This window comes from Scylla paramamosain, chromosome 7, assembly GCF_035594125.1.
Source record: "Scylla paramamosain isolate STU-SP2022 chromosome 7, ASM3559412v1, whole genome shotgun sequence".
Classification (NCBI taxonomy): Eukaryota; Metazoa; Arthropoda; class Malacostraca; order Decapoda; family Portunidae; genus Scylla; species Scylla paramamosain.
Window position 1 is genome coordinate 18,086,671 of NC_087157.1, and position 21,072 is coordinate 18,107,742.

The window sequence follows — 21,072 nt, forward strand, 5'->3', positions numbered from 1 at the left end:
CAGTGTAAAGTGCTGCCGTCAGTTACTGTGTAATGATAGGGATGAACTGTATTTCCCCCTGCTTGGAATTACATGAGCAGGTTGGCTCGAGAGTGAGCGAGCCGAGTGAAAAATGTGTTACTACTATGGCTTTTCGTTAGAGCCGCCAGTGTTTTACGTGTTTCTTAATGTTGTAAGCAATTTTTTTCCTTCGGTATATTAAAAAAAGGTCTATGTCAAGGCAGAAGTGGTCAGACCGGTAGTGTGAGGGAGTAGGGCATGGCCGAGGAACACTGTGAACTCTTCAGCCTGCACTCGTACGTAAGACGTGAAGCAGTGTCGTGTGGCGAGATCCGCGATGAAGCTCCAGCTAGTGCTACCCTCCCTCCTACAGAATGGCCAGGTATTGGTCATATGGTACCTACCTCACCGTGGGAAGGCACCAGACCTCACCTGCCGTGATCTCCCCTCATTTTTCCCTCCAGGTGTGTCATGTATCTTGACAAGACCCACCAGCAAGCCTCTCCTGCCTTCAGCGTCCAGTGAGGCTCCACCGCGCGCCAGTCCATCAGAGTAGCTCAACCTAGTGATCCGTGTGTGCCTTAAACCGGTCTAACTTCAGCGTGAGGAACTCGGTCGCGTAGTTCACTTTGTTAGAAAAGTTATCTTGATGCTTCATAAACCAAACCTTCCCTACATCTTCCGCACCCATTGCCCCTCGTGGTTCTACACCCCGTTGTTAAGGAATAAGTGCCTGAAGGTCATTTCGCCATTCAGCAAATTAACAGTTCCCTTGTCAAATGCTAAATCCGAATCATTGCAACATGAGACGCCATGAGAGCTATCTCGTCTCTCTCTGTGTGGTGCAATCAAGACAGTCATTCGCTGGTTCATTTATCCCGGTGGCCGGGGTTATAGTCTGCAGCAGTTGTTTGCCTAAGTGACTGAGTCGAATAGTAAATGTATGCACGTTTATTTACAAGATGACAAACTTTGGGTTCATATACATCATATATAAAGAGTTTGAGAGTATTATTCAATGTGGATTTAAGAAATATCATTAAAAGTAACGAAATTTGTCTACTTTTCAAGGTGATCTGGTATTTCCTTCTTGCAATTACCTGGAAAATGTAGGGGTAACAGAAAGGTCCTGCTCTCGTCCACATCTCCCTGGCACCCCTGCCTTGGCATCAGCCACTCAGTACCTGGTGGAGGCCGCTGCCCCTCACTCACTCCTTGCCTCCTTTGGATTCCTCGTGTATTTAAGAATTCTTGAAACTAACGTGACGCTCTGTTTTCAAGGAACATTGTCTTTTTCACGGTATAACCTCAGTGGACCGAGTTTATTTATACCATGTATCCATACTACCAATGTTCTCTCTCTCTCTCTCTCTCTCTCTCTCTCTCTCTCTCTCTCTCTCTCTCTCTCTCTCTCTCTCTCTCTCTCTCTCTCTCTCTCTCTCTCTCTCTCTCTCTCTCTCTCTCTGATATATATATATATATATATATATATATATATATATATATATATATATATATATATATATATATATATATATATATATATATATATATATATATATATATATATATATATATATATATATATATATATATATATATATATATATATATATATATATATATATATATATATATATATATATATATATATATATATAGTTTTTATCGTGACAGGTTCCATTTGTTTGTAAGATGTTTACTATTGTAATTCAATGAAAGATGAACCACGTGCTTCATACGGAGACGAAACTAAAAGCCAAACTAAACAAGCTTTGCTCCAGGCGCCTCGGACAGATGTTACAGTATGTAACAATTTCATCCTTTAGCGTTTTTTGTTGTCTTGTAACTGTTACTATACCTCACAGTGTAGCCCTAAGAAATTTGTACAGTTAACATCAAGCATTAACAAATTTATTTCCGGACATTCCATGGGAGAAGTGGTACTGGTGGGCGAGGCAAGCCAAAGTAGTGCGTCTCCCCGTCCCGTCCCTCCCAAGCCATGGATCAAATACATTCGAGATAAAACAATGAAGGACTTTTCTTCTCTTGCCGGGCCACTGGGAGGGACTCCATACTTGCGTAAGTCATCGCCACTGGGAAAAACGAAAGAGGTTATCTGCGTATCACATCGGTAGGTTAGTATGTAATGAGCGTGAGTATAAAAGCAACACTCAATCATTATTACTTTTATTGGTAATAACAAATTAACCATAAAATCACCTCGGAGCTTACGAGCTAAGAGGCGGGTGACAGTATTAATCCGCCTTACGAAGTAGTCCTTGGTGTCTGAATAATGATTTACTTTTAGAATTAAGTATCCTATACCACTAGATTTTGCATATATTTTTCACAACAGCAGAATAAGAAGACATGTAATGAAGTCCTCAGTGATGAATGGTTTAGGTCAGTGTGAAACATAATACGCTTCCGATCATTGTCGTCTATGTAGTCATCCACCTTAGTGTTTGGTAAGTACACACACTGTATTTCATAAGATTTGTATAGTTTGTGACTGCAGGGTTTAATAAACTCACGAGAGAACGTTTCTATCAAGTAACGGTTGGAGACACAGAGGCACCGAACAATTAAGGGAAACCACCTGACTATGCTGTTAATAGTTCAACTGTTGAGGCATTCATAAATTCTAACTCATTACAAGAAGTGGCAGTCCCTATGCGCTCTAGCTCTCTGCCTTCCAGCTAACTCTAACCCATAGGCAAGCACCAAGGAAGCTCAAGATTCTCATTAGCTTCCTTGGTAAGGAAGCTCAAGATTCTCATTAGCTTCCTTGGTAAGCACTCTGGCGGGCCTCCCTCTCCTCCCCCTAGGGAAAGCCTGGCGCATGTTAACTTGTGCAGTGTAATCTGGTTGTATACCTGTCGTACTTTCCAAAGCGTGTCACAACACAGCTGTAGCGGCGATCTCTGGTGTAGGAGCGTTTCGTGGAAATCCTGAACTAGCCAGCGAGTTTTAAATTTCGCGTTAGCCTTACACTGTTTTAAAATTGAGAATTTTGCCTAACATGTTCGTTTTCAAGGAATTTAGACTACTCTCCACGATCATCGTATCACGTACTGTCGGTGCACAGTGCACCACCATCCATTACAGTGTGGGTTAGACAGATTTATGGAAAGGGATGATAGGTGGAAATAGGTAGGTATGATTCATACAGGGACTGCCACGTGTAGGCCTGATGGCTTCTTGCAGCTTCCCTTATTTCTTATGTTCTTATGACTTGCGTCCTAACTCCAGACTTGTTCGCAGCGCCACACCGCGATGAACGCGTTTATGTTGACACCTCTTTCATTCAGACGGATTCGTTTTCACTTCACTCGCTGCTATGAACCGAGGCGTTCCATTTAGCCTGCCAGGGCAGGAACTGCAGCCAATACACAGTCAATCTGCAGAGTCCGGTGATCATCGAGATGCAACTGGACTGGAGGACTGACTGGGGAAGAACTAAGCATTTCAGAGGCAGTGTCACTTAGTTTTCAGGTCATATCTAAGTATTAAAGTGTTGGAGTAGGCTAATTTTATGACGTATATAGTTTCAGATCTTCCGCTAATTTTTCAGGTTTACCATCAAGTAATGTATAAGGTTCGTGATTCTTGACTTGTAAGGGTAACTTCGGTAACTTCTCATGAGGCCGTCGAGTGTGGAGAAATTTGATATTTTATAAGTCCAGCGAGCTCTGCATCAGCCAAGGATAAACATTGAAATTATTTTCTTTTATTTATAACTGGGATCTGTGGGTAGCAGCATATTAGGATATCATGGTATCTATACAGCTGATCCCTCCAATCACGCGCTGCCACTCGTGAGGCCATTCCGGCCATTCAATCATCTCCAGTGGCCACGGTGGCTGTCGTGATCTCATCTCTGCACTCCGTCTGTTGTGCCAAAAATAATCTTTCTCTAATTATATCAGAGAATGATCAAGGCTATAAATCCTGATTTATTCTAAGCAGGAACAGGTAAGTAATGAAAATCATGATTAACAAGTGAAATGAACGGCAGAGAATTAACGTTCATGGTGTTCATAGTGCTTATTTTTGTATAATATTTTCTTTATTGACGTCAGGGGATTCTTGAGGGTAAACAAGGTCAGATGTTTATATCAGGGAACAGATGGGCTCTAGAAACCTTAGATAATGTGTGGGCAGAGCGGTATTTGACAAAACCTAACTACAGATTACCGGGTGTTGGTGTCTCGGTTTCCTTACCAATATCAGAGCTTTTCAGGATATACTTATATATATATATATATATATATATATATATATATATATATATATATATATATATATATATATATATATATATATATATATATATATATATATATATATATATATATTGGAAATTTTGAGTAGTAAGTGAGGTGAGATGATACCCAGTGGCGGCTGTCGCACGAAGAAAACCTGAAGAACTGCATTAGACGTTACTCACTTCATTGCCAGTAGAGCGATGCATTTCTGAATGTGTGTTGCACAGGGGTTCCCGCTTGTGTGTGTGTGTGTGTGTGTGTGATGCTAACTATATGCAAGACTTATCTAAAATTATATTAGATACTGTTTTAATTTCTTTTATTCATTTCAAATAAAAAAATGTGGATTTATTGTTAATAAATAGCTGATGGTGTACAATTCAGACAACAAGGTATTTGAGTATACAATACATAGCAGAATAATGAATGTGTGCTGTTATCCTGCTAGAGTTAACGAGCGGCTGCATCATGAATAGTTATTAGTTACCTATTCGCTTTTGTGTTAGTACCGTCCTGACGGGAAATGCGTTTATGTGTTGATCTGTATGGACGTTTCCTCTCTTGATTGGGGCCTTGCATCCTGAGTTCCTTCACCTAGTAGGGCTATGAAGCTCAAAAACAAATTTCACCTATTTATTGATGGTCACAGGTCATAGAGGAGACTGGAGTACTCAGGGACATGTCGGTGTTGCATGTCAAAATATCTTTCTATGCCTGGCGGATGTTGATTTTATTTATGATGTAGCTTTTACCTAATTGATTTCTTCACTCTAATATACGACCTAGTTAGCAGGGAATTTATGTACTGACTGCACGCCTAAATACATTCCGACAAGCTGGAAAAGTTTAGTGTAGTCCCTCCTTCATTTCAGGCTCATAGCTGCCATTTTCTCTCGTCTCATTTGCCTAACAAATGAACCTTTTACACACACACACACACACACACACACACACGGCCTGGAGACACTACACCTGTAAGTGTCTCCTTAGAGATCAGTAAATAAAAGAATCATTGTTCGTGGTCACGTGGCCTTGCTGGGCGTCGCTTGGACTGGTCGCTATCAAATCAGCTCAGCTCCACTGGGATGTCTGCTCGGCCACGCTGGTCGCTGGTCGTCACGTAGGAGACTAGTGATGAGATGAAGCACCATGGGAGAGAGGAAACATAATATTTAAACCAGTTATCAATAAATGTATTCTGTACTGTTTTTGTAATACATCTACCTGTGGTATACCTATTCCTAATATTGCAATTGATAAGCTTGTATCGCCAAGTGTGAGTAAGTGGCTGGAGGAATACTCACTTCGATCTCCTGAATGCGCGTGTGGGAAGGAAAGAGATAGACGTTAGTTAATAGCGTTGAAGGATGTCTAGCGTTATAAGTATACATTTTTTCTCAAAGCAAGGAGTGAAATACTCACCATCCTCCTCGCGGCAGGTGGGTCCCAGCCAACCCGGGGTACAAGAACAGTGGCCAGTGGCGGGATGGCAGCTGCCGCCATGGTAACATTCACACACTTGCTGACAACCGGGACCATATTTGCCCTCCACACATGCTGCAAGACACAGCAATAATGTTAGATTTATTGAGAGCACACGTTTTGATTGATGAAAACCCTGCAGCAACGGGACTATGTGGAGTCATGTACACATCACATTTTTCTTCTTGCTACATAGATTCCATTGGTTTTCAATAGCGAGACTTTTTCAGTGGAGAAAATTAAGACTTGATGGCAGGGACAGGAGGGGACAGGATAATGGAAGTGCTTCTGCTCATAATACTGTAGTGGAAAGCTTTGGAAAACTGAGCTGAAATACAAAGACAGCTCTCTCGACAGCCCATGTGATGCCTTCTTACATAAACATATCTTTAGTGTACAGGATTCTTTTTTCATGGTATCAGTACAGAAAAGGCTTTCCGCGACATTGTTATTACAATGGATTTACCTTATATATATATATATATCAAGTACACAGAGTACGAATTTTTTTTAAGGTATAATAAAGCTACATACTTAGATATGAACTTCTCTTTAAAATCTTACGTTTCTTTTATTTGATTCTGTAAAATAAAAAAAAATATTGACGAAAATATAATTGTAAAAAGACACCACGAGCGGATTGATTGTAATTGTTGTTTTTATTTATTTTTTTTCATCCTACATAGAGATGTATAACTTCTGCGATACAAACGTGCATGAATGGAGGTGTGGAAGTGTATATTGTACTCGTACTTACGCATGGCACAATTTGGTCCCGTCCTGCCCGGCGGACACTGGCATACTCCGGTTTCCCGGTGGCACGGGTAGAGACCACAGTGGCATTTCTGGCGGCAGTGGGCGCCGAACATACGTGAAGGAAAGCCAAGGTCGATCATTATATTCATAACATTGGCACAGTAATATTTGCACTCGGACACACACACACACACACACACACACACACACACACACGCACACACACACACAGTTATTATTTTTTTCCTGTTGTGTAAAATATTTGATAATGAATTAACTGTTTTGTTGGTGATGGCACAACTGCAACAGTAACATAACTTGAATTACCTTGTGGACACATTTCTCCACAAGTGTCACCCATAAAACCCGGGGGACAGCGGCACTGGCCAGTCTTAGGGTCACACGTGGCACCGTTGCGGCAGTCACACACACTAGTGCAATACGCCCCATAGAACCCTGCCGGACACTGCCACAAAGAAAACATGCGTGAGAAATGCCGCTATTGTTATTGTTGGCACAACTTTTCTTTGTTTTTATCAATGGTAATTTTATTTTGCAGGCATAGAAAAAGGCAAATTAGGTAAAAAAAAAAAAAAAAGTAACGTGCCCGTATTGTGAATTACTGAAACGCGTCAACTTTAGACGATAGATAAAAAAAAAAATGATGATAGTCTAACCTAACTCGCAATAACGCCCGTATCTGCCGGGACCACACTCGCAGCAGCCAGAGAAGCGGTCGCAAGAAACATTGTGGTGACAGGCACAGTCCATGCGGCAGTCAGGTCCATACATGCCTGGATCGGACGCCTGGTCGCAGAATGGTCCTGTCCATCCCAGCCCACACTGGCATTCTCCAGTAGCTGCGTGGTCATGACAAAAATATCCGCTTTGTAACTCATATCTGTTATGAGATCTCAGAAAAAAATTTATATATATATATATATATATATATATATATATATATATATATATATATATATATATATATATATATATATATATATATATATATATATATATATATATATATATATATATATATATATATATATATATATATATATGCACTGTATTTGCATAATATATAAACAGAAATGTATAAATGCCGAATGTTTTACCGAAAAATCATACGGAACTAGAAAACACAACGATAGATGAGTAAATTAAGAGATATCTCGGTGCCGTATATACAGTAGACCTGAACAGGATGAGGCATCACCTGGATGGCAGACAGCGTCGTTTTTACAGCGACACTGAGAGCTGCAGCGGTGGCCCCTAGTACCGGGCTGGCAGGAGATCTCGCAAAGCGTGCCACTGTACCCTGCTGGGCAGTTGCACGCCCCTGTCGCATCACACACCCCGCCATGCTCACATTCGCACGTCTGTCGATGAAAGAACCGACTGTAGGAGCATATGTATGTGATGACTTAGTATTATACTAAAACATTTTAACGGGGATGGAATGGTATACCTGATTACATCCTGGCCCGTAAGTGGCGGAGGGACAAGTGAGGGAGCAGGTGGCGCCATAGTAGTTGTCGCGACACTCACACTGGCCAGTCACGCGGTCACACGTCCCACCATTTTTACACTGACATTTTTGTGCGAAAACAAATGAAGCATTCATATATTTATTCTTCATTTATTTGTTCATAGAATACTTGCCAATCATAATGAGAAATTTCGTGTAAAGACTGTTAGCGAACACATAATCCCGAAACGCTCACCTGCTTACAGTCGACGCCGTACCTGCCCCTCGGACATTCCCTGCGGCACTTCCTGCCCTTGAGTCCCGCGGGACAGAAACACTCCCCACTCATCGGGTCGCACAGGGATGATCCTGCACATTTGCACTGCTGGCGACATCCTTCGCCCCACCGCCCCTCGGCACAGTCTGTGCCAGAGTTCATGATGGTCATCAAATTATGGAATAGGTAATCAAATATTACATTCACTATCAACAGATAACTGAGGCGTTGGAGTGTGATTAACTTACACTGGTGGCACTGCTGTCCCTCGCGACCTGGCCGACACGAACACTCCCCGCTCACGTGGTCACACGGCTGAGACGGCCCACAGCGGCACTCCTTGCTGCAGCTTTCCCCGTACTGACCCAGAGCGCAGACTGCAATGTCCCAAGGAACAATTAGAGGCGGACTATCAATATCATCCGTTTTTAGTCGACACCTTTGCAATGCGTTACGTTAAGGCCTTGATCAGTGGGTAAGTGTGGTGTAGAATGCGAGGAAACTGACAATGTAGACGTGCGGAACTGAAGTTCTATCATTGCTCGAGTAGATTCGTCAACGATACAAAACTCCAGCTGAACCACACTCGTCAGAGAAGCTGCTGAGAAGCGTGCTTGGCCACCACACTCGTTCACTATTCATGTGACAGTGCCTTTAGTCTGCTGAGTACTGTAGGTATGTATAACTACTTACTGAACTGACACCTGTCACCAATGAAGCCTGGAGGACACTGGCACTGGCCTGTGATCGCATGGCAACTTGCTTCTTGCTCACAGTCGCATACGCGTTCACATCCCGCTCCCCACTTCCCTGAAAGACGCCATTATGTTGGCTGTTTTTCAGAGGTCTGATGTGATCATATTGGAAATCATAAGAGTATTCATGTGTTTGTTATCATTTGTGAAATTCAAGTACCGTGTAGCAATTCTGAAGAATATGTACACTGAGACACCAAAGTAACCTTTAGGACAGGATTTCTGGCACGGTGGTCCCCGCCATCCTGGGGCACACTTGCACACCCCACTCTCAGGATCACATTCACCTCCGTGCCGACACTCGCACTTGAAGACACACCCTGCACCGTAACTATCCGGCCCGCATTCTGAAACATCAAGCCAGTGTCATTATATTTTCACATTATGCTTGTGTTCAGAAACATTCGATATTAAGATTATACTTGTGCTTATTAATGAAACACGGTTGGAAAGTCTTATCATTGATTTTAAGGGTCATGAAGAAAAAGGATGTACACACATTCAGACAGTCAACTGACGAACAGTAGTAATTGTAAAGAAAATGTCTAGTATAAATGTAATGAACATCTCACATCACCGCTTGACTTACAAAGTTCACACCCAGGCAGTACCGGCATGGTGGAATGATACATTTTCACTAATCCGAGAAGTCCCGATAGACTTTTTTTTATTTCCTTTCGAAATGACTATAGGTCAAGAAGAAAGTAGAATTTGGAATTGAAAGGCCGAAGTATTGGAGTGCCAGTGAATACCATTGAAATACTTTTATAGTCTTTGAAATGAGAAGCAAATATTCGAGTATTCATAAAGGGATACATGAGGTACGTAACTCAAAATATTTTTATTTCTACTTTATACTGATCTCATCAAATAAAAAAAATAAATAAATAAATAAAATAAGATAAATAAATATGTTCAAGAACTCCATAGTGCTTAAAAACGCAGTTTTCCTGATTATGCATTGTGGTCTTACCTCGCTGGCAGTGTGTGCCGGTGTACCCGGGGGGACACACACACGCCCCGGTGTCGTGCTGACAGTTGGTACCGTGCTGACACAAACAGGTATGTTGACATCCACTTCCAAAGGTTCCCGTAGGACACCTCTCTTGACACGTGGCACCGGTGTAGCCCGGGGTTCACACACACGCCCTTGACACGCGGTCACACGTTCCACCATTATGACACAAACACACGTGTTGACAGTCGCTTCCCCATCGGTCCTCCGGGCAAGCTGTAGGTACAGCGGGTCATTGGTGCGCCCTCATACCGTACGAATATTTCTACGTGATCTAGGAATGATTAACAAAATTTCGGCTTTCAAGATGTTTCCCATAAGTGTCCTTTGTGCGTGTCAACAGCAGCCGAGGAGAGGCATGAGGTCATTTCCATGAGTCATTAATGATGAGAATTAGGTCCTCCCAATCCCTATTTAATTAACAAAAGCAGGAACATACGAATCTCTTTAGCTTTCTTATTTTCTTAGACACCCTTTCTTTTTTTATATCTACATCCATCAGAGACATGAAACTAAGTACTCACTGTTGGAACAGTGATGGCCGCGTTTGCCAGGCGGACACGAGCACACTCCCGTGGCGGGGTCACAGGTCGCGCCAACATCACAGTCACACTGGTACCGACACTCTATGCTCCAAAACCTGTCTGAGCACGGCCTGGAGCAGAATGTCCCGCGCCACCCTGCAAGAATAATCTGATTTATATAAATGTTGAATCATTACATTGATTGTGTGTGTGTGTGTGTTTTCCAGTGTACAGTAGTTAGCTTGCCTGGACGACACATGCAGGCGCCTGAAATGTGGTCACATTCGCCTCCATTGGCACAGCTACAGTTCATGGCACAACCTGCTCCATAGCGACCCTCCTCGCATTCTGAAAGTAATTCATGGTGTATGTAACAAGCGGTAATATTTAAACTTCCTACATCAGATATTAAGAAGGTCCGTAGGGTTTGCAATATTTGCAATGAAATGGCTTACTGTAGTTAGCTCTGCCGTACTTACTGAGTTTGCACTGAGACCCTCGCCACCCCGGCGCACATGTGCACTCCCCGGTCACCTTGTCACACCCACCACCGTCGTTGCAGTCACATACTTGTACACAGTCCTGACCGAATCGTCCCAGGGGACAGGGCTGACCGCAGCTAAGACCCGTGAATCCCGGTAGGCACTGGCACCTGTGGGGATGACCACAAGTCGAATAAACAGTTGTGCCTCCAAAAAATTACTTCAGGAACGTGGAGAAGGGAATGTTATGTAGATTGATTTTTTATTTCTTTATCATGTCTGGCGTTGAATTATATGAATGAAATACGATAAATCGAAACTTTTCTAAAATATGATGAAAATACCAGTATAAGCATGAATACACAAACTGGCATTAGGTATTAAGCTGGAAAATATTTCATTCGTTCTTGGTGATTGGCCGTCACTGAATTATCAACACTCAGGCTCCACGAAAGCAAGCACTCACCGGCCAGTCCTGTGGTCGCAGGAGGCACCGTTGAGGCACCCACATATTCCACTACAGTTGACACCATACCTGCCGGCGGGGCACGTTGCCTCACACGTAGGGCCCTGTAGGACGGGAAGACCATCATGAAGAGCCCCCGCCCTCCCACACACACGCACACGCACGTACACGCTTTAAAAAAATCTAATCGGGTCCTAACTGCGCTCAACGAATGTGAAATATGGTTACAGTATTCAAAGAATAAGACAGTCACTAGTAAAATACTAGTCACTAGTGCACCCATTAGACAGTATAGAAGAAGGAAATACGGATGAAGTAATACTTTCTTTTTATTGTAAAACATGGCTGCTGAGAAGAGTAAAAAGTAGCAGTCACAAAAAAAAATTCTATTGATATACATACACTGTAGTACATAAATAGTTTTAGCGATATTTGGCAGCAAGAACGAGGTGCAGAGAAAGAGGCCTTACCACATATCCTGGCTGACAGTGGCATTCTCCAGTCACAGAGTTGCACGTAGCACCGTTTTGGCATTCGCACTTCCTCAAGCAGCTTTGTCCCCACTGTCCCTCAGAACACGCTAGGAGGGAGTAATATTTTAAATGTCAATGATGAGTTAATCCTTACAGTGTTAGTATTATGTTTCTCTCCACGTTGCAAAGCCATGCCGTATATGCCTGAGAGAAAAGCCTGCGAGCCGAATGCGCCTGTACAACGACCCACCTTGATTGCAGTTTGGTCCCTTGTTCCCCGCCGGACAGAGACACACGCCTGTGCTTGGGTCGCAGGGTCGCAGGCCGCACATACACGCCTTGATACACCCCGGTCCATAGTGACCAGCCGGACACGCTGTCAAGAGAGTCTTGTCATCATTTACTCGTGTTGTATGTACGTGTTAGGGATATTCTCATGAAAGTATGAAAATAACGTACGTGTGTTGCATTCGGTTCCCATGAATCCTGGGGGACAGTGTAGGCCACAGACGCCTGTAGCGGGGTGACACGTGGCTCCATTGGCACACTGGCACTCATGCAGACACCCGGCGCCCCACTTTCCCACTTTCTGGGCACTCTTTGGAGCAGTCAATGCCAACATATCCTGCTTTACACTCGCACACCCCACTCTGGGAAGTAAAGGTTACGATCATCATCATGGTTGTGTGCTCGAGTATAATATTGACTCCGGTCTGCGGAGCTAAAAGTTCATTATAAAAGATAATTTATACAAATTATATTTAACATTCTTTTTACTTCCTGTTCCTGTGCTTCCCGTTGAATAGATTATTTCAATACAATGCAGCAATGAAAGAAGAAAGGACGGAAACAAGGCACCTGCAGGGCAGCCGTCTTCACAAAATTCTAAGGACACGCTTGGTGGACACGTGCAGTTGCCAGTCACGGGATCACATGTGCCGCCGTTCTCACAGCGACACACCTATCAGGAAAAAATAGCCTTTATGATCATAAGGAAAAGCGTGTTGATAGAAAAATGGCCAATTGTAATTTTTATGTAACATTTACTGCAGTTTTACAAGTGCAGTGATGGATCCATCGGGCCATATTTAGTTATACTCGGTAAGCAGGACTCGCCTCGTTACAGATGGGTCCGTAGAAACCCGAGGGACACTCAAGTTCGCAGATGGGTCCAGTCCTGCCCGGGGGACACACACACCCCGAGCTGTCGCATTCCCCGGGACAGTCGTTACACGTGAGGGAACAGTTAGGTCCAAAATGTCCAGGGACGCAACCTGTAGGACAGAATCTCATGCTGACACTGGGACACGTTTCATACAATATATTGATGTTCACTCGTCTTCCATTCCTTCAATTTCATTCCGCCTGCCACTCTTCGTCAGTCATTATAAGTAAGCACGAATGTTTAAAAGTTTTGTGATGAATTAAAGTAATATTTGCACGGATCTTTAAAAACTGAGGAGAAACATAAACAAATATCAGAGAATTACGTAAAACAGTGAAAATGCGAGTATGACATGAAGTTTTCGTTTTAGTTTTACTAATTCTGAAATTAATGAGATATTGTGATACTGACAAACATTAACATCACACACTCAAGCAGACACAGCAAATGTGTGCGCTGTGCGCTTCTTGACTTACGCGTCTGGAGGGTAATGATCTTGCTGTTCTCTGCGTAAGTTACGTCATTCCACGCGTCACGGTTTCTGGTCGTCTCGCCGTCCAGCACCGTCGAGTAGTCCTCTATGGCTGTCGAACCCATGTCCTGGTCGCCTCGGATGCTGTAGCCAGAGTAGTCAACGTCGTAGTTACCGCCCAAGACTGGAGAGGAGACTAGGCGTGAACGTCCTTACTCATGAACATAATTGTGTTCGTAAACCAACTTCCAAAGTTTCTATAGTAACTGTGTAGTCTAAAGAATCAGGAGTCCAGAACTCACTATCGCAGTGGACTTCGTCGACCAGAACGTAGCCTCTGCGGCAAGAACACGTGAAGGAGCCTTGCGTGTTCTGGCACTCGTGCTCGCATCCACCGTTCTCCATTGAACATTCATTCACATCTGTAAGAAAGCACAAAAATAGATTCTATCTCTAAGAGGGAGTGAGGATCAAGAATGTCACCAGCTGTCGAAAGCACTTACCCAGGCAAGTGAAGGTGTCAGAGCTCAATGTGAAGCCTTGTGTGCAAGCGCAGGCGTAGCCTCCTTCGCTATTCACACACTCTTGTTGGCACCGATGGCTTCCAGCCTCACACTCGTCCGCATCCTGCCATTGGAAAAGCGGTCCTCTCAGAACAAGAAGTGGGTTAGAGGTCGGAAACGACATCCTTATGCTTTATTTAATCTTTATTCAACAAGATCAGATGGTCATAAAAAGCTAAATTTTCCGTCACCATACTCTCATTGCTCCTCGACTATCACATCTTTATTCTGTGTTTTTTTTTTTGCGATGGAAAGAAAAGGTGCATAATTTTGGATATATTAGCCTCCCACAATCACCTGACAGGAGCGCCCATCAGGTTGTAGCTGGTATCCCGGGTGACAGGTGCAAATGGCTCTGTCTGGCCCGTGCTGGCACATGTGCTGGCAACCACCGTTGTTTTCAAGACAAGAGTTAATGACCTCCATGTCGATCACTGGAAAGGGAACAATTAGAAAATAGTGGTATTAACTGAAGACTTTTTTTTTTTCCCAGAAGGTAAATTTGCCTGCCTTCCCGGTTACTTACTGTAACAGGACTTGTTGTCAGTGCCAAGCTGGTAACCAGAGTTGCAGATGCACTCGTAGGAGCCCCAGATATTCCGACATTACTGACTGCAGGTGCCTGGTATATTACACTCATCAAGGTCAACACACGAAACACGGTCGTTAGCCAAAGTAAACCCTCTTTGACATGTGCAGCGTGCACGGCCCTGCTCTTGTAGGCAGATGTGTTGACAGCCACCGTTATCCACCACGCAGGGATCCGCCGCCTCGCATCGCCGTCCGTCTTGGCCAAGTATGTACCTGAAACATAAGGCTGTCGTCAGGAATTCTCCATCAACTTATCTCGTAATGCATAATATTTAAGCTACCATGAGAGCAAGGATACATTTCTTTCCTATATAAAAAATGATACCACAGGAAAGGCCAGTTCTTCACGACAGCACCAGCAAACATTAATGGCCCTTCCAATATACCAGCAGGAGGTGGCATCCCATCACAATGGTAATAAATATTTTCGTTTAATTGGCCATAAATCAGTGTTACGTAAACTTGGTCATTATTTACCTTCTGTACCAATAAGCAGCCATTCAAATAATACGGTTACGAGCTGCATACCAAACTTTCAGCGTCACTTGGGTCATTTGTTCCCGTCGCGTTGAAGTTCCTAGCGAACACTTGTTTGTTAGTATCATATTCAAATAATGAAACAAATCCTCTATCTTCTATAATTATTCGACGCTATTTGCTGAGGAACTAGCTCTCATTTCAAATCTTACCAAGAGCATGGACAACTTACAGATCAGGAGAGAGGTTTTTCAGTGTATCGTGTCCATGTCGTGGCGATGAGTCACACGGTGTTGTCAGCGTTTAAAAATGGTGGCTGAAATGCAAATACTCCAGTCCTTACTAATAGGATTTATAATAAATGTATATAATAATACAAGTTCTCCTTGATTCCTATGCTCTTGGGGATTATACCATATGATCACTGGTGGTGGGAATCAGGTGTTTGTAGGAAGGAACAGGCATTATTTTATACAGTATAATGTGTGTTACAATGTAGCTGATCATCAACACGGCTAATATCATGAAAAAAAAATAATAATATACGACTGTGAAATGAAAACTTATCAGAAAAGAACCAACTATTTGAAAAGTTTGCGAGCTACGAGTACCGCTTTATTGGTGTTGGAATTGAAGATGGACAGGAAAAGAAGCATTTGCACAAGAAAAGGTTAGGAATGGCTACAAATACCAGCTATTTATTCTAGTCACGCCTTAGCATGACACTGAGAACCTTCACTACTTTCAAAATGCTTTGGTTGAAGTTACAGAAGTTTTTATTTATTTATTTATCTATTTTTTTTTCTATGGTTGTGGTGACAGATTAAGACTTTTGCGAAACCAGCTAGTCATTTCTATAGTCTTTGAAAATGGTCGTGGTGAGAGTAATAAAGCGTTTCTGAATACGGGTCTGAGCACGCTGACCTTCCCATAAAGATCACCTATCACTAGTACTGAACGGCTCGCTGCACAACTCACCCGGGCCGGCAGGAGCACTTTGGCCTGCCCGCGGTGTCGTCGCAGTAATGGTCACAGCCGCCATTCCTCACGCCACACGAAGCCTCACCTGCAAGACGACACGCCATGTTAGGTCTGCGTCTCGTGGCACAAGAGGGCGAAGCTGCGAGGGCGAGACGAACACACTCACTGCTCGGCGCTTGTGTGTGGATCTTAGAATTTAAGTCAGAAAAATCTTGGGCGTTTTTGCCCATAGATTACATCTGATTACCTTTGACTTGACTTTTCCTGTACTTCATTATTTCTTGGTTTATTTCTTGTCATACTTTTTTTTTTTAGATTTTTATGCCTATATTAATTAATCTATCCTTTACCCTTTCCTTCTCTTTCTCTCTCCTCTCCTCTCCTCTCCTCTCGTCTCCTCTCCTCTCTCTCTCTCTCTCTCGTCTCTTTCTTCTATTCTCTTCTTCACTACTTTAATATATTAAATTTTGTCTTCCCTTCTTTCTCCACGTTGTGTTTTCCCTCTACTCTTCCCTTCTTTTGTTCTAGTTTCTACAATCTACTCTTCGTTCCTTCCTCACGTTCCCTTTTCTCACTGCCATCTTCCTCCTCTATTTCCTGCCTCTCGTCACACCATCTCACTTCTTCATCCTCTCAGTTTTTCTCCTCTCATCCTCCTCTTGTCCCTCCCACTTACTTTGCCTTCTCCGTCCTGTCTTCCCGTCCTCCCTGGCCTTACCAACACAGGTGCGTCCGTCGGGCATCAGGCGGCTCCCGGGACCACAGAGACAGCGGTAGGAGCCCACAGTGTTGGCACATTCGTGAGAGCATCCGCCGTTGTGAAACTCACACTCATTCACATCTATAATAAACAATGAATATTAAGAATAAAGATAAAAGATAAAGCATAAAGAGGAAAATAAAGAATAAAGTTAGAGGAAAATAGATTAAAATGATAAACAGAAGACTGAATTCACTCACTTGCTCACTTGCTCACTCTTTCGCTCACCGGGTCCATGTATTCACTGAATGACTCATTCGTGTTTTCTTCCGTTCATTCATTCACAACTTCAGGCTTTCACTTTGGTGTTTTCCCATGCAACACACACACAAACACTCAGGTTCACCAACACTTCAGTATTCGTATGGAAAGAGATACATTAAGGGGGAAATGAAGCGTGGTCGACTAAAAGGAGGAGGAAATGAAAGAATAAAAAAAGTTAAAGAAGAAGTAAGGAAAAAATAAAAACTGAAGAAAGAGATGAAAGACGGAGGAGAAGACTAGAATGAAGTTAATCAGCTATAGTAGAGAAGAAGAAAAGGAAAATATAGAAATGAGGCCAATAGTATCAGAATAAGAGATAAATGTCATTACTGTCGCTCAACCCATTCCCTGAATAACCTTACCGTGTTTAAAAGTACCACCTATTCATAAACTCGTAGGGGTGATGAGTTTGCGAGTGAGAGAGGGAAGCATTTACTTGATTATCTCAATGAAGAAAGTAGTGGAGAGCAATAGAATGGGGAAAGCCCCACCTTGACACGTGCGGCCGTCACGCCTCAGTCTGTACCCCGGGCTGCAGCAACACATGAAGGAGCCCACGGTGTTCTTGCAGGAGTGTTCGCATCCGCCATTGTTCACCTGACACTCGTCGCGGTCTGTGAGGGCGAGGGAAGGTAATGGGTCGTTAAATAGTTTAAGGACACTTCGAGCATTGCCAATAGTCTGCGTTGAACTAACAAATTATGTTTTTTTAAAGATTATCATGCATAAAGAAAGAAACTAAAATTGGTTATAATGCACCTCTGAAAGAAATAATATGCCTAATACTTTTGTTATCTGAACTTACAGTATACAAACAGCCTGGAGAAAAGTGTTAAGAGACGCTTTCAGAAAATAACCTACGCTCTTTCACTTGATAAATTTATAGAAAATGGAAACTGCGAAACTGAAACAGCGAAGTCTGAGACAGATTGAATAGTCAGGAAGGTTGTCATGCTTAATTCAATATGCAAATTCTGGTGTGTGTGTGTGTGTGTGTGTGTGTGTGTGTGTGTGTGTTGATGGAGTCATAAGTTTAATACGTCGAGAAGACTTAAGTATATTCTTCATTCTCCCCCCATACTAGTCGCCACGCCTGCTGCCCCGCCTGCCATTCTCCGGGTGGCTTGCCCTGACTTCGCATGTCAATATACCTGGACGCACAGGTATACACGCAACAGTTGCGCACCACATTCTGCTCCATTATCCCGCTGATGCTTGACCCTTTCACTGCTATGGTCACCTTTTGTCAAAATTCAGATTACTGTAAAACCAATGTTTGCTTTGACATGCAGAATGAAAAAAGTGAGTCAGTTCAATTCTGTCTTTTCTAGGCCGTTAATATTTCTAAGAGTCTTGAGCAAAAATAAGAAAAAAACAAATTACATTGTGATTATAGTTTTGTAGCCCTTAGCCAGTGCACCTGTTACATAAAAAGACGCTGCTGAAGAGAATATTGTGGTGAAAAAATATTATTGGTTAGCTAGTTCTTGCTTTAATGAGATAGCGAAACAAGGAAAGGCGGGAGTGGAACAGAGCACGGAGTTAGTCAGTTATTGAGGTACAAAGGAGGAAGATTATGTAACCCGCGTTAAGCTGACCACAGACATGAAACGGAACTCCACGTCTGTCTTGCAATCCGCGAGGGGAGATGGCAACTGTGCTGGTGTTGTGGCCGTCCTTCGCCTTTCACCTCTTAAAGGAAGGATGTGGGTCCTAACTCCTCTTTTCTGTGCATCTCAGTTTTGTTTACCTTATTTCATTATGGGATTATATTTTATGCATCTCAGGGTTGCTCTTCTTATTTCATTACAAAAAATTACGGAAAGTTTTATAACAACATAAATCCTTCAAGTCTTTAATAAGCTGTTTAATTTCACTGGTTCCACAACACTATTCGGTATTACACTTAAAAACTAACCGCAGTACGTCAACGGAAAAAAGAGATGGTGTTTGCTGCAGCCACCGTTGTTTTTAGGGGAGAGGTTATAAATAAATATTGATATGGTAATGTGTACGTTTAGTATACATTGTACTGCGTGTAGATCATGTATACCTTAACCACATAAAAACACAGTACAACAACGCATCTGCAGTCTACAAACTCTACATGAACATAAAACTTCACGCGTCACAGAATCCCACGTCTAGATTACATATCAATACCCTAAACCCTTCTTCGATAAGAGCACCAACACAGTCCTCGCTCGTGTATCGCTTATCGGCGCGGCATCGAGGACGCTTTGGCCCAAGTCACCGTGGAGGAGGCGGTGGTTTCAGGAGGAGCTGCGGGGGGATACCTGTCATCCGGGCCGGGGGTCTGGAGGGTTGTGATGAGTTAATCTGTGTAGCCATCGCGGGGTGGTGGGTGAGGAAAGTTAATGGGGGAAGGGATTGTGGGAAAGGAAGGAAAGGGGGTTTGAGAGAGAGAGAGAGAGAGAGAGAGAGAGAGAGAGAGAGAGAGAGAGAGAGAGAGAGAGAGAGAGAGAGAGAGAGAGAGAGAGAGCAAGGATAAATGCGGCTAAATTAATTCAAAACTCTCTCTCTCTCTCTCTCTCTCTCTCTCTCTCTCTCTCTCTCTCTCTCTCTCTCTCTCTCTCTCTCTCTCTCTCTCTCTCTCTCTCTCTCTCTCTCTCTCTCTCTCTCTCTCTCTCTCTCTCTGTCTCAACACACACACACACACACAGTTCCTTCAGATGGTGTCCTAGCCTCCACATTTTAGGTCATGTCCATTAGCCTCCTCGCAGGTAAACAAGCAGTAAATCTAAGGTGTCTGCTTGGCGTGATGTATGGCGCTTCCTTCCCAACGCTTTGTACATCACACATTTGCCCGCTGGCCCTTAAGGATCTGGGAGGGGCTGAGCAGGATGTAGAGGGCGAGGAAGCAAGGAGCGAGGAAGGGAGGGAGAGTAGAGGTGAAAGGCGTGTAAGAAGGGACAAGAGAACAAACTGCCAGAAAGGGCGGACTGGAAAAGGTGGTGCAGTGTGTAATCAGAGGCCTTGAGAGATGATTGTAAGGTTGTAGGAGGGACTCTCAAAAAGAAAGGAACTGTTGGGAAAAGATAAAACTGGAGGAAAGGATTGGAGGTGTGACTAAAGGGTGGTGGAAGCACTGAGAGGCGAATGACAAAGCAGAATCACAGGAGCAAGAAGTAGTGATATTTATTTTTACTGGAGGGAAAATCTAAGTTGAGGGAAGGATGGGAAGTGTGACGAAAGTGTAGTAGAAACACTGATAGGCGAATATCAAACCAGAATCACCAGTGGAAGAAGTACGTAGTGGTGTATATTTTACTAACGGAGGCTACAAATATCAGGTCTCCTCTTACATTTATCCCTCAGTGTTTGGCATTCATATATTCACACTGGGTAACAAGTATTTATGACTTCTCGCAAAAATAATACCGAGAATGAGAACTTTGTACGTATAGCGAACGCGAAGAGTAATCAAACCTGAATCTAAAAGCGCAACATTTTCTTCTTTGGTTGTTGTTATTGTTGTTGTTGTTGTGTGTGTGTGTGTGTGTGTGTGTAACGAACAACGATGGCTGAGGAGGGTGAAGGTGAGGGAGGGAGAGTGAAGCTGTAAGGGAAAGTGAGGATGTAAGCGAGTTAGTGACAATGTGAGGGAGGTAAGGTGAGATTGTGCGGATATAAGTAATGATGTAGGGGAGGGAGGATGTGTGTATAAGCAATGGAGGGTGAAGGTAAGGGAGGTAGAGTGAGGATGTTGGGGAGAGTGAGGAGGTGAGTAAGGGAGGGTGAGGTTATGAGGAACGAAGGGTGAGGCTGTGAGGGAGGGATGGTTAGACTGTAAGGGAGGAAGGGTA

At 43.2% G+C, this 21,072-nt stretch overlaps 4 protein-coding genes across 9 annotated transcripts in view; all 4 read right to left on the bottom strand.

Moving 5' to 3' along the window:
• Positions 1-4,575: 4,575 nt before the first annotated feature.
• On the bottom strand, positions 4,576-12,342 carry LOC135102157 (uncharacterized). 2 transcript variants are annotated; one of them, XM_064006946.1, is made up of 17 exons: positions 12,223-12,342; positions 11,970-12,079; positions 11,500-11,603; positions 11,031-11,203; positions 10,552-10,899; positions 9,986-10,243; positions 9,219-9,359; positions 8,951-9,067; positions 8,506-8,634; positions 8,237-8,403; positions 7,981-8,100; positions 7,729-7,891; positions 7,187-7,369; positions 6,837-6,975; positions 6,511-6,598; positions 5,694-5,828; positions 4,576-5,399 (listed from the first exon to the last, which is right to left on the bottom strand). In XM_064006946.1, the coding sequence occupies exons 5-9, from the start codon at positions 10,627-10,629 to the stop codon at positions 8,557-8,559; spliced, it is 672 nt and encodes a 223-aa protein (XP_063863016.1). In that variant the 5' UTR covers positions 10,630-10,899; positions 11,031-11,203; positions 11,500-11,603; positions 11,970-12,079; positions 12,223-12,342; the 3' UTR covers positions 4,576-5,399; positions 5,694-5,828; positions 6,511-6,598; positions 6,837-6,975; positions 7,187-7,369; positions 7,729-7,891; positions 7,981-8,100; positions 8,237-8,403; positions 8,506-8,556. The 2 variants fall into 2 exon arrangements, with proteins under 2 accessions (XP_063863016.1, XP_063863017.1); XM_064006947.1 differs by having other exon boundaries at positions 5,576-5,828.
• Positions 5,338-8,419, bottom strand: LOC135101772 (multiple epidermal growth factor-like domains protein 6). The gene is made up of 7 exons (XM_064006064.1): positions 8,237-8,419; positions 7,981-8,100; positions 7,729-7,891; positions 7,187-7,369; positions 6,837-6,965; positions 5,694-5,828; positions 5,338-5,399 (listed from the first exon to the last, which is right to left on the bottom strand). The coding sequence occupies exons 1-7, from the start codon at positions 8,417-8,419 to the stop codon at positions 5,338-5,340; spliced, it is 975 nt and encodes a 324-aa protein (XP_063862134.1).
• Positions 12,343-12,526: 184 nt separating the features above from the next.
• LOC135101773 (multiple epidermal growth factor-like domains protein 6) lies at positions 12,527-14,598 on the bottom strand. Its single transcript, XM_064006065.1, has 7 exons — positions 14,470-14,598; positions 14,113-14,236; positions 13,912-14,031; positions 13,614-13,793; positions 13,071-13,246; positions 12,831-12,933; positions 12,527-12,693 (listed from the first exon to the last, which is right to left on the bottom strand). The coding sequence occupies exons 1-7, from the start codon at positions 14,596-14,598 to the stop codon at positions 12,527-12,529; spliced, it is 999 nt and encodes a 332-aa protein (XP_063862135.1).
• The window catches only part of LOC135102158 (multiple epidermal growth factor-like domains protein 6), a 62,110-nt gene continuing 55,585 nt past the window's right edge, over positions 14,548-21,072 (bottom strand). For 4 of the 5 annotated variants that reach the window (XM_064006950.1, XM_064006951.1, XM_064006948.1 and 1 more), the window contains 4 exons: positions 17,737-17,859; positions 16,940-17,062; positions 16,219-16,360; positions 14,548-14,976 (listed from right to left, as the gene is read on the bottom strand). In XM_064006950.1, the coding sequence (XP_063863020.1) occupies positions 14,778-14,976; positions 16,219-16,360; positions 16,940-17,062; positions 17,737-17,791 (519 nt within the window). In that variant the 5' untranslated portion in view covers positions 17,792-17,859 and the 3' untranslated portion in view covers positions 14,548-14,777. The remainder of the gene's footprint in view (positions 14,977-16,218; positions 16,361-16,939; positions 17,063-17,736; positions 17,860-21,072) is intronic. The other variant, XM_064006949.1, reaches the window with a different exon arrangement.